Below are 14642 nucleotides of genomic sequence, written 5' to 3' on the forward strand. Positions count from 1 at the left end.
TCCCGGGTTCGATCCCAGCCCCCGTCAAGTGAACTTTGTGGTGGACAAACACCGTGTGCGTGGGTTTTCTCGGGGTTCTCCCGTTTCCTTCCACTTTCTTCATTCCACCATTTCATTCATTACTCATCATCACCGTTTCCTTTAACATAACCGGCATAACCGTGGGACGTTAAACTCAAAGATTTCATTTCATTTTCAAAGTATTTCAAGAGAAAAAGATAGGACGGACTGGCCCGTAAAAATACTAGAGAGAGAAAACTAATAAATGATGAGAGAAATTTATTCGAGCATAATTATGTAAAAAGAAACGTAAAATGGATGACACGGCAAATAATTGAATTTAAAAAATGAAATAATAATAATAATGAGAATGAGAATGAGAAAAGAGCAGATACTTACGAAAGCATTTACGAAAACTGACAGCGAAAATAAATTAAAAAAAGGGCAAGAATAAAATGAAAAGCAATGAAAGTTCTATTTTTATGTCTTTCGATTATGCTCTATAGTCATAAAGAAGACAGATGATTAGTAAAAATTACTACTTGTGAAATCTTTGATAGAATGAGAATGTGGGAGGAAATGGACAAACCTATAAATATGATGATGTCCATCACAAACTCCCATGCTCTGGGATCGAACCAGGACCTCTCGCACCAGATGTGAGCGTTATACCACTGAATCATTGTGCCCCAAAACATAAAAAGAATTTGGTAAGACTAAAAATGGGGGTAAAAAATAAACGGACTGTAGGGTAGTGAGGGGGTATTATAGACAGTTAAGACCGGGAGGTTTGTAGATAGGATTGTAATGTAAGTTTTCTTTATCTCTTTCTGAAGAGCATGACGAGTCTGAGGCAAGGATACTTTTATTTTTATTTATATATATTTTTACAGATGGGTGGTATTAGGTTTTCACTATTTTCTCATAAGTAATTATTTTATACATTTGTTCTGTATATATTTATAGCAAATGCCTTTCTCTTTTATGCTAGAAATTTTGCTTGAATAAACAGAAGTAATTGCCATCAAAAACTATACATACCTGGTGGATCATGAAACAGCGTTCGGACACTTGCTTCTGGCGTTTGAAACCAAATTGCACCTACTGCGTTGTATTCTCCATCCCCACAATACATCTATAACGAAATCATAGTAGAATTTTAATAGTTCTTATAACATTCTTATGAATAATGAATAACAAAGCCTGAAAATATAGTTTTAAAAAGCTCATTTTATAATTAAAAAGTTTTTCATTTGTACACGACAAAAGTCAAAATTGATCCAACGGGTAAACACGAGATGATATTGTCAAATTATAGTTATGAGTGAAACCAATATGTCTCATATAGACCGAATACCAGAAGGAAATTAAATCGAAATGGAAAACTTGGCTAATTTTGCGTATGTTAATTTATTTGAAGTGGAATTTTGTTCGACATGCCAAATAAAATATTAATTATTATCGAATTCACAGTGACGTCTTTGACAGTCTTTTCTTTTATGGTTCCTGTAAGGATGATCCGTTCCAAAGTAGACGCAACGTGCCCAAGGAAATAATTAAAGATTTTTTTTCATGAATTTCCCTTCATGAAGCGTAGATAATTCAAACTTTTTATAATAAAAGAAGAGTAGAATTGACAAGAGTGCATTACGGAATACCTGGGGTCATTTTTCCTTCTGCAAGTTGCGGAATTATGAAATGAAATGAAATTTTTGAGTTTTACGTCCCACGCTTATGCAGGTTAGGCTAAAGGAGACGGTGATAATGAGAGATGAGTGAAATGGTGGAATGAAGAAAGTGGGAGGAAACGGGAGAACCCCGAGAAAACCCACGCGTACGGTGTTTGTCCACCACAAAGTTTACTTGGCGGGAGCAGGGTTTGAACCCGGGACCCCAAGCACCAGAGGTGAACGCTCTACCACTGAGCCACCGCGGCCCAGTTGAGGAATTATGTCTAATGTAACCACAAGGCGATCCTGGCTTACGTCATACCTGCGCATGAACACGGTCCCAGAGAGGACCGAAATATTACGAAGTAAAATGATGTCTAAAGAGAATCAGCAGCTGGGGATACAAGGTAAGATTTTGAACTATATGGAGGATTATTTTCAATCCTTTTCATTTTTCTCGTTTTATTTTTGAAACCACCTAAATGCTGCAGGAGAAAAGAACAGCTAATACTTTTCTACTAACCTTAATATTTGCTTAGTTGTTTCACTATAATTTTACTTGTAGTATCTCTTTTTAGTGTTAAGATTAAATGAGATGATACCTAGTTAAATGTATCTATATCGAGGATCGAACATAAATCCATTACACACAAGCGTTGTTCAATGTTGGAAATAAGTTCTGGGAAAGTACTTTCTCTTTTACTCATTTTGTGAAGATTATGAAAAATAAAGAGAATCATTTGAAATTTATATTTTTTAAACTTATTCTTAGCATTATGATATAATCTTTTTACTTTTCTTTTAAAAAACAGTTTTTTTTTTTTTTTTTTTATTTTTAAAATCCTATGAGCATCATCTGCAATATAGGACTTTCAAAATGTATAGGCTTTATCTTTAAAAAAATCATAAAAAAATAAAAAAAAGACAAATACTGCTGACCTGAGTATCTTTAGAACCTGTCCATAAATAAACCTAGTTGCGATACTAAGTGAACAAGAATTTGCGTTTATAATAAGAATTTGTCGTATACTCAAGATAATAAAAATTTTTCAAAATGTAATATCTATGTTCGATCAAAATTCAAGTATACGAATCTTGTATGACATACTCACATCAACGCAACACACTTACATTACAAATAATTCAAGAGAATAATTTAAAAATCTTATATAAGAAACAGCAATGTGCAGTGTATTTACAGAGAGGAAATTTTAACATTGAATATTAAAGTTTTATCAACCCAGAACACAGAAGAATTCTGCAAAAATCTGTTGTTCTCCGGAAACTGTTCCCTAACAAACCAAACCGCTCACAGTTACTATTAAATTTCCCGATCAAATTCCAGCAGAATGAACATCCTAATTAGATTTGTTCTGTTTAGTAAATAAGCAAAAATCCAATATATTTTTTGGAGTTACTACTGGTTACGAATTGTACTTCAGAAAAATCTAAATTTAATTTTACTAATTTTTCTGTGAATAGGGTTATGTCTATGTTATTAATCAGTCAATTAATTCGATACAAATTACACAAAATATAAGTTACACTAAGTTTGAATCGTATTATTCTGATGCGCCAGATCAATGGGATAGATCTAAGTTGGGATTAAGCAATAAAGCACAGATTAAGGTTTAATAAATAATAAATAATAAATAAATATATAATATATAAATATTAAATAAATATTTTGTTACTAGAATCACAAGTTATGTCCATTTTATCCCATCATTATTGATTATAACTATATCTCGTAATGATTATTTCGAATTTTAAAAACATTAAATTTCCTTTCATTTCATTAATAATAATACGCACTGAGAGATATGCTATATTAAAGAGATCTTTTCCGAAATTCAATTTATTATTGCAATGAAACTGGATGTCAGGATCACCAGAATTAAAATAGTATATTACTATCTGGTTACAAAGAACCACACTTCGTAATCACTCAACTTAAATTTGAAGATTTTGTGTAAAAATCACTGAACTGGAAGACCCTTAATTAAAATTGACTGCACTGCAAATCGAATGAGGTTTGATTTGTGTATGACATATCAGCAAAATAATGAGATGGCACAGAACAAGCTTCCTTAATAAAATTTCAGTTCACGTATTAATTTTAATTACAGCACAAAAAATAAATTTGGTACCTGAATGGGATACTTTGTAGGATCGCGGCCCAGTGGTTTACAATCATTAAGAACAAATATCATGGTGAATCCAGCTGTTGCAGTAATAGCCGCTACAATTATTGCTTCCATCACTTTCAACCACTTTTTGTGAATGAACCTGCGAAAACAATAGATGCAATATTTTATAAATATAGCTAAACAACACCTATATTTTATAGCTTTGCATACCACAATTAAATCATATGGCTTTAAGTCGGAAAATGTTTTCTAGAAGTCTGTAGTACATCGGATATAATTTTCGCTATCTCTATGTTGTTTGTACATAGAATGTTAATTTTTTTCTTAAGATATCTATGAGGAATAATATATGAACTAAATGTTCTTTAAAGCAATGTGGAAACAAACTACTTTAGTGCACACATTATTTAATTGTATATATGGATTTTACTAAACTTCTATTGAAGTTTTACAAAAAACATAATTGGGAAATATTTTATTGATTGGTTTTGACAAGATTTTATTATATTAAAATTATTCTGCAACTGTCTTTGGCTGAAGTAAGAAAACGAAAAATTAAGAAAGCAATTGGAAGAAATTGGGCGAACCAAAGAAAACTATGAACATAATGTATCCACCATCGAAGCTGTGTGACCAGCAATCGAATTTACGATTCTTCATAACACATCACTCTCTTACTAAGTAATGTATCTCCCACGGAAGTACATAAAATTCTGGGGATTCGAATTCATTCCCTTTTCGAACTCTTTAAAAATTATGATGTGGGAAGAAAGAACAGTTTATGTATTTCTGGGTTTCACATTAGATTCATGTTCGATTAGTTAACAGAACCTGGGTCACTGAGACAAAGATTATCAAAAGCTTCAGTGTCACTCGTATGCTTATTTGGTGGTTCACAAAAGAATGCCATAAGTAGTAAGTTAAGTTAAAACTAACACTGTTAAAGGATGGCGGGAGAATGTAGGAGGAAACGCTACGACCACGGACACGAAGTTATACCACACTCACTTGGCCTGGATGAAACTAGGAATTCTTAGCACCGATGGTGAGCGCTCTTCCACTGAGTTACCGTGCTCCCTTTTAATAAATTGAAGATTAAGGGAATTGCTTACCTATTTCTGCAGTAAAATAATTTCTTCAAAACTATGATTTTACCAGTGAAAGAGAAAGTGTTTCATTTGTGTGTATATGGTTATTTCGAACATTTTCTTAATTTTTAGTGATATTTAAACCATTACGTAAATTCAGAATCACTCATCATACACCAAGAACAGTAGCTTTTGTAAGAAACTGAGTAAACATTTTGCATTTCAATCAACTTCTAAGTAGGTCCTGCAGATCATAGCAGATAGGCAACCTAAATCGTCGACCCCAAAATATTAAGCTACTGCGTAAATAAATAAGCATTTCCTTTGTCTTTCTTTTCATGTTGTTAAAATTTGAATAAATATTATAATTAAAATAATGAACAACGGTTCGAAAAATTATTTGAATAAAGAGAGGAAAATTATTGGAATAATGAATACTCTAATAATTTCACTAATATTAGCAACTTTTTCTTTTATTCGATAACTGTTACTGTATTTATTTGATTATCAGACGACAGTCGGATTGTAAAACGCCCCCGGAAACCACAAACTGAGATTTACTAACCCGGCGGCACTGGCGCCTGTTAATATGACATGAGAACTGGCGCCTAGTCTCACAGACTCATTTGTTAAATTTTAAATCTTTACCTAATAATTTTTGTTTATTTTTTTGTTGATAATTTTATTTTTATTACGCATATTAAACAGGTATATTGCGAATTTCAATACAAATGTTATATTTTAGTGTATCTTTACTAGTAACCGGCACGGCCAGCTACTAGTAACCGGCTACAAAAACAGGTGGCATGGGTCTGTGAGACTTGGCGCCAGTGCCGCCGGGTTAACGAAGCGTACAGAGAGTAAAGAATAAATTTTCTGCCATTTAAATATTTAGTCAGTCATCACTATTAGATGCTTCAGATTAATCGTCACTACATCGAGTCTACATAATGGTGAAAACTTTTTTGAGACAGTTTCTGAGAATACTTTTCGAAACTTTTACCCATTGTGTTGGTGCCGTCTACTTTACTGCCCGTGTTAACGATACCGATTCTAAGCCAATGGAAGATTTTAACTAAGAAAGTTGACTTTTAATCAGATAAACGCCGTGTAACATTAATCCTATTCATAACGTAAAAGAAATAGGCCTGTGCTTTAAACCACACTACACAGTGAATAAGTTTAACTTTTCCCACAATTTTAGCCCAAAAGATTACAGTACGTGTTGTATACGGACAGTTACATGAAATACTTAAGATATTAATAGACTAAAATACAAATTGCTCCCTTGGGTTTGATTGGAAATTATCTCCAATTACTCCGTATTGGTCCATATAATAACTGATTATATAGACAAGGTATCTTCATTGTTGATTAACAGAGCAATAATTCCACAATAATTCGCAACGCGTAAACAGTTATACGCGTGAGATTCTAAATAAACCAGCAGACACTTTATATGCGTGTATATTGATACTCAAAAATTGAAATGAAATGAAATCTTTGAGTTTTACGTCCCACGGTTATCCCGGTTAGGCTAAAGGAGACGGTGATGATGAGTAATGAATGAAATGGTGGAATGAAGAAAGTGGAAGGGAATGGGAGAACCCCGAGAAAACCCACGCACATGGTGTTTGTCTACCACAAAGTTCACTTGACGGGGGCTGGGGTCGAACCCGGGACCCCAAGCACCAGAGGTGAACGCTCTACCACTGGGCCCCAACTCAAAAATTGATGGTCCATATTATTTTTAACTTCAAGTGTATTTAATTTGTATATTACATTACTCTTTCTTCCTTTTCTTTTCTTTTTTCCTTTCTCATGACTTCATGATTAAAAGATACAATCTTTTTATACTATAGGAAGAGTGCCTTTGTATTGCAGGAATATTAACTGACACGTACAAAAAACTATCCGTGCAATGAAGTCATAATTACTTAGGTCTTGTGTGCATACTACTTCTTATCCTGATTTCTAACCTACCCCTCCACTACAGCTCTCTAATTCCCACTTTTCTATATACTTTTTGAAAATGAAATCTTTGAGTTTTACGTCCCACAGTTATGCCGGTTAGGCTAAAGGAGACAGTGATTATGAGAAATGAATGAAATGGTGGAATGAAGAAAGTGGGAGGAAACGGAAGAACTCCAAGAAAACCCACGCACACGGTGTTTGTCCACCACAAAGTTCACTTGGCGGGGCGGGGATCGAACCCGGGACCCCAAGAACCAGAGGTGAACGCTCTACTACTGTATATACTTTTTGAGACTACGGAGTAAATTATTGGCCATCCTATCTCTGCTTTGTTGGCTTCATAGCTACATTATAGTAAGTAGCATTGAGTTTGTCTTAGAATAAAACACTCACACACAGCAAGAAAGTGTTCATTGCAATTATTTAAATTATTTAGTATACGTTAGGTATTAATATGCACAGAACAACCAAACTGGAATAAGAAGAAAATCTGGCCATTGAGTTAGATTTCTCTTACACACATAGTTAGGACAAAGAATTCCCAGCATGAGAATGAGAAAATTAAAATCATCCATACTTTGTAATATTTACATAATAGCTATTGACAGACTAAATAAATACATTTGTATAAGGAAATAACGTATTATCATCAATCTGACTTTTCTTTTTTGATCTCACATCATCATAATACCATCTGTTGTGCTAAGATGCTTTCAACAGTATATTATTTACGAAAAATAACTAAAATAAAGTAATACTAGTGGAAAACATACATGAACCATTTGCCGTACTTACTTTTTTTTTTTTTTTTTTTTTTTTTTTTAAGTTTAACGTCCGACGATTATGCACCGAGGCTAAGGGAGACGGTGATTATGAGATGGATGATAATGATGGAATGACGAAAGTAGGAGAACCCTGAGAAAACTCACGCACATGGTGTCTGCCCATTACAATGTCCACCTGGCAAGAGCTGCGATCGAACCACACACGCCAGGCGAGCATCTTAACACTGAGCTACCTCGGCGTCGGCGAGTATAGGAAATGCAAGGCACATGAGTTTCTACAACGAATGGGGCTAGGATGGTATAGTGTGAGAAAATTTGGAAGGGATGGATATTTCACAATTTAAAGTTTTTTTTTTTTTTTTTCTGGTTGGTATTTTGCACAATTCAATTGCTTATGTAGTAATGGAAGCATAGTCTCGGTTGAGTAAGATGTTATATGGAAATCGGTGGTCTTTTCATTCATACATATAAATAAAAGATCGTTATGTCACACTTTTGAACAAAAAACATACTGAGAGGACTTCGAGATTGGCAAAATTGTCAACTGAGTACAGGAAGGAATGGAAAACGAAGAACAGAGATAAATGGCTGATCATCTGTCACTTGTCAGTTTATTGAATATTGAGCCGCATACACGATCATTGTGTGTTAATACCAAAATACACTTCCACCTTCGAGGTGGAATTTCAAAATTAAAAGAACCTTTCTTACTAATAATTTGGTATGATGCCAATATCAAATGGGATCAAAATTATCGCTTGATGATGAAAAGTAGGAATACATTCGGTCTTTTTCCCCTCCATTATTTATGACAGGAGTATCGTATTTATAAGTCCAATGTTTAAAACAAAAACATGTAGTAACAATAAAATATCCCATTACCAAGAATTCGAGATCAAATAAACTTAATCTAATTGATATCCAATTTTCTTTTTAAATAATAAAAAAGCTTTCTTTTTAAGTTTTAAATGTAAAAAAAAAAAAAAATCACTTTATATGATGACTTACGAACTACGAGAATGCACCCTAACTCGATATTACAACTAATCATCCTCTGTCACAACTCTTTTCTCAATATCACTCTAAAAGTTATCAAAAGTTTGCACCTACCCAATTTTACACTTTGAATTAATTAAATTTTAACCCTCATTAAAATTATACTTCTTACTGGTATTATATCAAAACTATGCAGCTTATACGAACTTGAAAAAAGAATTATACGAAAAAATTAATAAACAAATGACAATTAAAGGTTATTAGGATATATTATAGATATATGAATGACCGCTCGAAAGCAGTTGTTTATACTGCAATAACGTGAATTCAATATTTCACTCCTAAATTAGCCTCACCTGTCCATACCTCATTCTAAATACAGTAAGCTTGTAATTAATGTGGTTAAACAAGGCGCCAAGGAAACCTCCTATTACACCCATTAAAAGGAATAAAGGCAATTCCATGAAGTCATACGAAATATTCTCAAATTTTCCGAAATTTAGAAGACCAGTGTACGTCAATTCACCTGAAACAAACGAAAAACTAAAATTCTACACTATACTTTTGTTTAACGTACAAATACATTCACAAGCACATCCGGGTTTTAAAAGCAAACTTAATTTCATTGCAATGTTTTGCAAAAGGCACTCTAAAATATTTTACCACTTAGGCCTCTACAGGATCATGAACAGAATCAATTACTCTCAAAGTCCTATACCTCGCAGAAACAAAAACTCCAAAACGATCATCTTGCACGTATTACCTTCTTACAGCTACTGGGAAGATTCTACTGTTTAAATCATAGATGCCCCGCTCATGCTTCGGCTTGAAAGAAGAGTGACAGAAAAACTGAATGAGCAGATGCCACAGTTACTATTGCTAAAATGTACCAAGTCGCTATATTATCTCCTGCCAATTTCAATGAGAACACCATTCATAAATATATAATAGTGAATATAGTTTATGTTTTGAACCAGCACACCAAATATTTGAACAAATACAACACCACACGCCCTCCCAGTTGGAGTAATGGATTGAGCTGATTTTTGAGTTTAACGACCTTTTCAGCAACGAGGCTATATGAGACGTGGACCCACTGATTAACGTGGAATCCGAACTACATGAGATCCCGCCGGGAGTTGAACCCGGGTCTCCCACGCCAAAGACGCGTACGCTAACCGCTTAGCCACGAAGGGGCTCAGCTGGTCTAATGGCGTGCGTGTTTCAGGGTCGATTTCCGGTGGGAAAGCATTAAAAAATTTGAACAACTTTGTGATTCGGATTCTACCTTAAATTGTAGGTCCATGTTTCACATAGCCTCTGTGGTTAAAATGAATACTAAACATGAAATTAACTAAACTAAACTAAACAGAACACCACGAAGAGACCTAGTAGCAAAGATTTCCCTCAATACAATAACCGGAATAGAAATTTAAAAAGCATCACAGCTTCAGTGCTACTTTATAATAAGTTGGTTAAGTGAATCTTATCAAATCAAGAAATCAAGAATTATATCAAACTCTAAGCATCTAGATTTTGAAAATTCCACGACATGTTAACGAAATGTGTAATATTACAAGTTGAACGTACACATAACGCTTAACGTAACTTAAGAATATAACCTTCATGACGTTAGACGTGAAAAAAACTTTTACAAACTAGTATAAAATTCCATAAATCTTCTAAAGAAATGTATGGGTAAGTTTTTCACGAAAAAAAGAATCAAGAAAGAAGATTGAACTGCAAGATGGAAGTCTAAGAAGTGAGAAGAGTTACTCAGATCTGCTAAGAAAATCTCAGGGAACACGGAACATCGAAACAGTACAGTTAATAGTATGTTCAATATTAGACGCATTCAACAGAAATGTAAGTTTACAAATTATTACTTGAATCAATCATATAATTAAGAGAGTAATGTAGTGATACATAATTACTAATATAGGCTTCAACAGATTTTCTTTTTCGTTAATACTACTGTCAAACAGTCAACCATATAATGACAATAGGATAGAATAATCATACTTAACTGCTAGAGACAATACACTGTATTATTTTGGAGTAGAAAAATTAGATTTTGTGTGATATTTTTAAGTATTACCTGGTCTTCCATGGTATGTGCTGAGAACAATGTTTAGAGTAAAAGTTGAGATCATAGACGCAAAAAATATTCTCCAAGTTAAACCCTGATTCCAAAAGCTGCTTCCTTCTTCTAAACTAAATAATACGCCACCTACAGAAATTGAAATAAAATACAATTGTAATGTAAATATTGATTTTTACTGGCAAAAAGTTTCAGCTATAGCTCTGATGTCATTTTACACTGAAACTAACCAATATAATATACAACTAATTGAAAAAAAAAAATAATAATGATATATATATATATATATATATATATATATATATATATATATAATTTACTATGCTCTAAAACATCTTCCTGAATCGAGCATGTAAATTTCGTAAACTCTAAGCATCCGCTAAGAAGAGAGTAATTATGAATTATGCTACCGACACGTTCCCGAGCTTCACATCCAGGACGCCAACTTTTTCGTGAAATTTGCATTAAATTACGTCAATCATATTGGGGTGAAATCTTTCATCTTATTGTTTTATTTTTTTCAAAATATTTAGTCCAATACTTTAAATCACCCACAAAAACTTGAAAGTATGCAGCAGAGAAGGTAGTCATTATCAAAGAAGGGGTCATAATGCGTAATCATATACATATATATACACTTTGGACGCTATGGAATACATATTAAACTGTATACTAACCTCAATATCTGTTTGAAACTGAAATTATATTTAATCATTTCTGTGGTATCTTTATTGGTAACACATCTGTTTGTTACATTCGACTACTTATATATATATATATATATATATATATATATATATATATATATATATATATATATATATATATATATATATATATATATATATATATATATATATATATATATATATGATTTTCTCTTATATCATATTAGAAAGATTGTTTCAAGAAGTTTAACAACCAGATGATGTGTTATTGATAAAGATACCAACAAGTGTCGAAACAATTTAACGTAATTTCGGTTTCTAACGGATACAGATGTTAGAACATGTTTATTCAATAGTTCCTGAGAAGCTAACTGCAATTAAGCCCTACTTAAATATTACATGAGTCTGTGTAAGACGAAAAACTATTTGCTACATTTATTTTGTTTGTTTGCTGAAATATTATTTATTCGCACCGTGTTACGATTTTCAGCTGTGCATAATTGTTATGTTTGTTACGTTGCAATTTCTTTGTGCAACTAAATATCGTTTAAGTTGGTGCACTAAAATGGCCGATTTCCAAATGTATATCTGTGTTTTCTTGGAACACTTAATTCCAAAATTATCCGTGACTGAAATTTAAAGAATAAAAGTTTAGAGTAGATAGAAAAGAAAATTTGTTTACACTGTTATTGATATGTAGAATGTAATGATTTGATCTTCGACACTAACTGTTCGAAGAATTTATTAATTTGGATTCTAAAGTTCAGGAAACTTCGGAAGGCATTTTGTGGCAGTTCTTCGGTAATGATCAAAATGCATTAGCAATTAAGAATTGTCTACCTCAAGTGCTCAAATGTTTTTCGTTTTACTGAAAAAGCAAGTGTATATCAGATTCGATTTAATGAAAGTTCCACCTTTGTTATAGTCTTTGCAGTGACGAAGTGAATTGATTATTTAAAGTAGGAGATATCCTATGTTATAAGTTATATGTTATAAGCAAGATGAAATAATAATATGATTATAGTTTGACGGCGAATTGTTTAATGTTAATTAATGAAGAAACGAACAACATTGATTCATTAATTTGAAGGTTAATATCCTGGATTTTGTACGTCATTTGTTTGATCTTTAATATATAATATCAATACTTTTCCTTCGAAGGTAATAAAAGTTATATTTGAATCTTGAATCGTGAATCTGTGTGTACGAGGGTCATCCTCTTTTCAGAAGAATCTGCAGTTGCAGTAGCGAAGTTGAACGGTACAGCATATATGTAGATGAAACACTTCGATTTATGTGAGATGATGCAGGTGGAAATTCACATTTGAAAACTTTAAGTGCGCAGTCAGTAGAACTAATTTTACATTACTGCTGCACACAAACACTCAATACTAGAATTGATAGAAATCAAAAGTTACAATTATGGAAACGTGAATACTTACCTACAGGGGCTCCAAATGCCGCAGCTACTCCAGCAGCCGCACCACCAGACACAAAATCTCGTTTTTCGTGATCTTCTCTAAAATAGCGAAATATTTTAAAATCTTTGGCAAACGTTGTACTTTTTCCTTGTGAAATTCCAGCAGCTACAACTGCTCCAGAGTGGATCATTGGTCCTTCCTTTTAGAAGAAAAAAGAGGGAGGGGGAATTAAACTTCAGTAGTGGGATAATCAACTATACAGCGTGATGCAAATGATCGACTCAATTTTGCATACCTGTCCTTCCTGAAATGAATATCGTATGTGAATGGTCTTCACAGCATTTGAAAAAGAAGGCGTTAAAGATTCATTAATGACCGACCCCCCCCCCAAAAAAAAAAAAAAAACTTATGCAGACAACACAAATGCATCACGTATGCAGATACAGGGAATGTAAGCGCTTGTGGGAACGTCATATAAGCGTTTGCACTCAAAATGAGCGTAGGGCAAGAGTTAAGCGTAGGTGAAATCGGCATGATCATTAGAGCCCACCAATTCGGTCATTCAATAGGTGAAATTTTCGGCAAATTCCAGATCTCACGTGCTACTTTGTATAAGCTAGAGATGAAAGGGGAACGAGAGGGAGTGAAAAAACCGCAACCAGGAAAACCTTTGTATATATATATATATATATATATATATATATATATATATATATATATATATAATAAATGAAACTCAAAATAGTGATGACTTACCATAATATATATTAATAACTTTGATCACAGGGTCTCGTGGCTGCGGTCTTCTGTCGAGTTTCCGTTTGCTGCTAGTTTTCCATCTACAGTTATCAGTACCATAACTCTTTATTTGCTCAAAAATAAATCTGGCCATATTTGCTCAAAAATAAATCTGAAAACTCAATTGTTTACTTTAGCTATTTTAATAGTTGAATAGCTCAATGAGAAATAAAGTAAAATTTACAAATACAAAGTTAGTTATCACGATTGTGAATATTTGTGTTATTTTAGAAAACTAGTTTTCTGTTAATTGCAAAATTGTATTTAACTCTTAATAAACTTACAAGTTTACTGAAAATGTTTTATACTACACCTAACCCAAGTATATAAGTTGGCCTTTTACCTAACTCAAGAATGTTAAGTTTGCCTTTTCTTTAACACAAATAATTACATTGATTGTACAAAACAAAAGGGAGGAAATTTAATTTTACTCAAATAATAAATAGCATTAAATTGAGGGTGTGTCATTTGGTCTATAGCTTTATTATTATTGTTATTATTATTATTATTATTATTATTATTATTATTATTATTATTATTATTATTATCGAGCACTGTACTCAAAATTCAGGTAATAAAATGTCACTTTATCTTCTTGCTGACCACTGTCCATTGAACATCTTCCTTTACTCCCAGCAAGGTAGTCTCCGTGTTGCCTTTATCGTCCCGTTCACTGGAAAGTCCTCAGATAGTTCGAACTCCTGCAAAGTCCTCTAAGTTCCAAACTCCTACTCCATCCACTGAGTTTTATCACCCCAACCTATATCACAGTTTCATAAAAACTTTGATCAAAATTTCTGGTCTTCTGTTGTAAGCTGGAATTGCTACTAACTGTCCTTTATCACAGCCCGAAAATAGTCTACTCTTGCGGCCTTCTTCGTTTCGACCGCCTGTCGCCCCACTAAAACCGTCTTCCAAAGCTCAGGGCGATAATATTTTTGGTTAACTGGTTGTTACATCCCCTACATTGAAGTCTGAACTACGCTATTCG

General features: G+C 33.1%; 1 protein-coding gene across 1 annotated transcript in view; it reads right to left on the bottom strand.

The window, feature by feature from the left end:
* The window catches only part of ClC-b (chloride channel protein 7), a 79502-nt gene that overhangs the window by 40842 nt on the left and 24018 nt on the right, over positions 1-14642 (bottom strand). Inside the window, exons 6-10 of the mRNA XM_081731502.1 lie at positions 12875-13052; positions 10762-10893; positions 9030-9189; positions 3821-3959; positions 1042-1135 (exon numbers count right to left, since the gene is read on the bottom strand). Of these exons, the coding sequence (XP_081587628.1) occupies positions 1042-1135; positions 3821-3959; positions 9030-9189; positions 10762-10893; positions 12875-13052 (703 nt within the window). The remainder of the gene's footprint in view (positions 1-1041; positions 1136-3820; positions 3960-9029; positions 9190-10761; positions 10894-12874; positions 13053-14642) is intronic.

The sequence above is a fragment of the Thermobia domestica genome, chromosome 11, assembly GCF_964235325.1.
Source record: "Thermobia domestica chromosome 11, izTheDome1.hap1.1, whole genome shotgun sequence".
In the NCBI taxonomy this organism is placed as follows: domain Eukaryota; kingdom Metazoa; phylum Arthropoda; class Insecta; order Zygentoma; family Lepismatidae; genus Thermobia; species Thermobia domestica.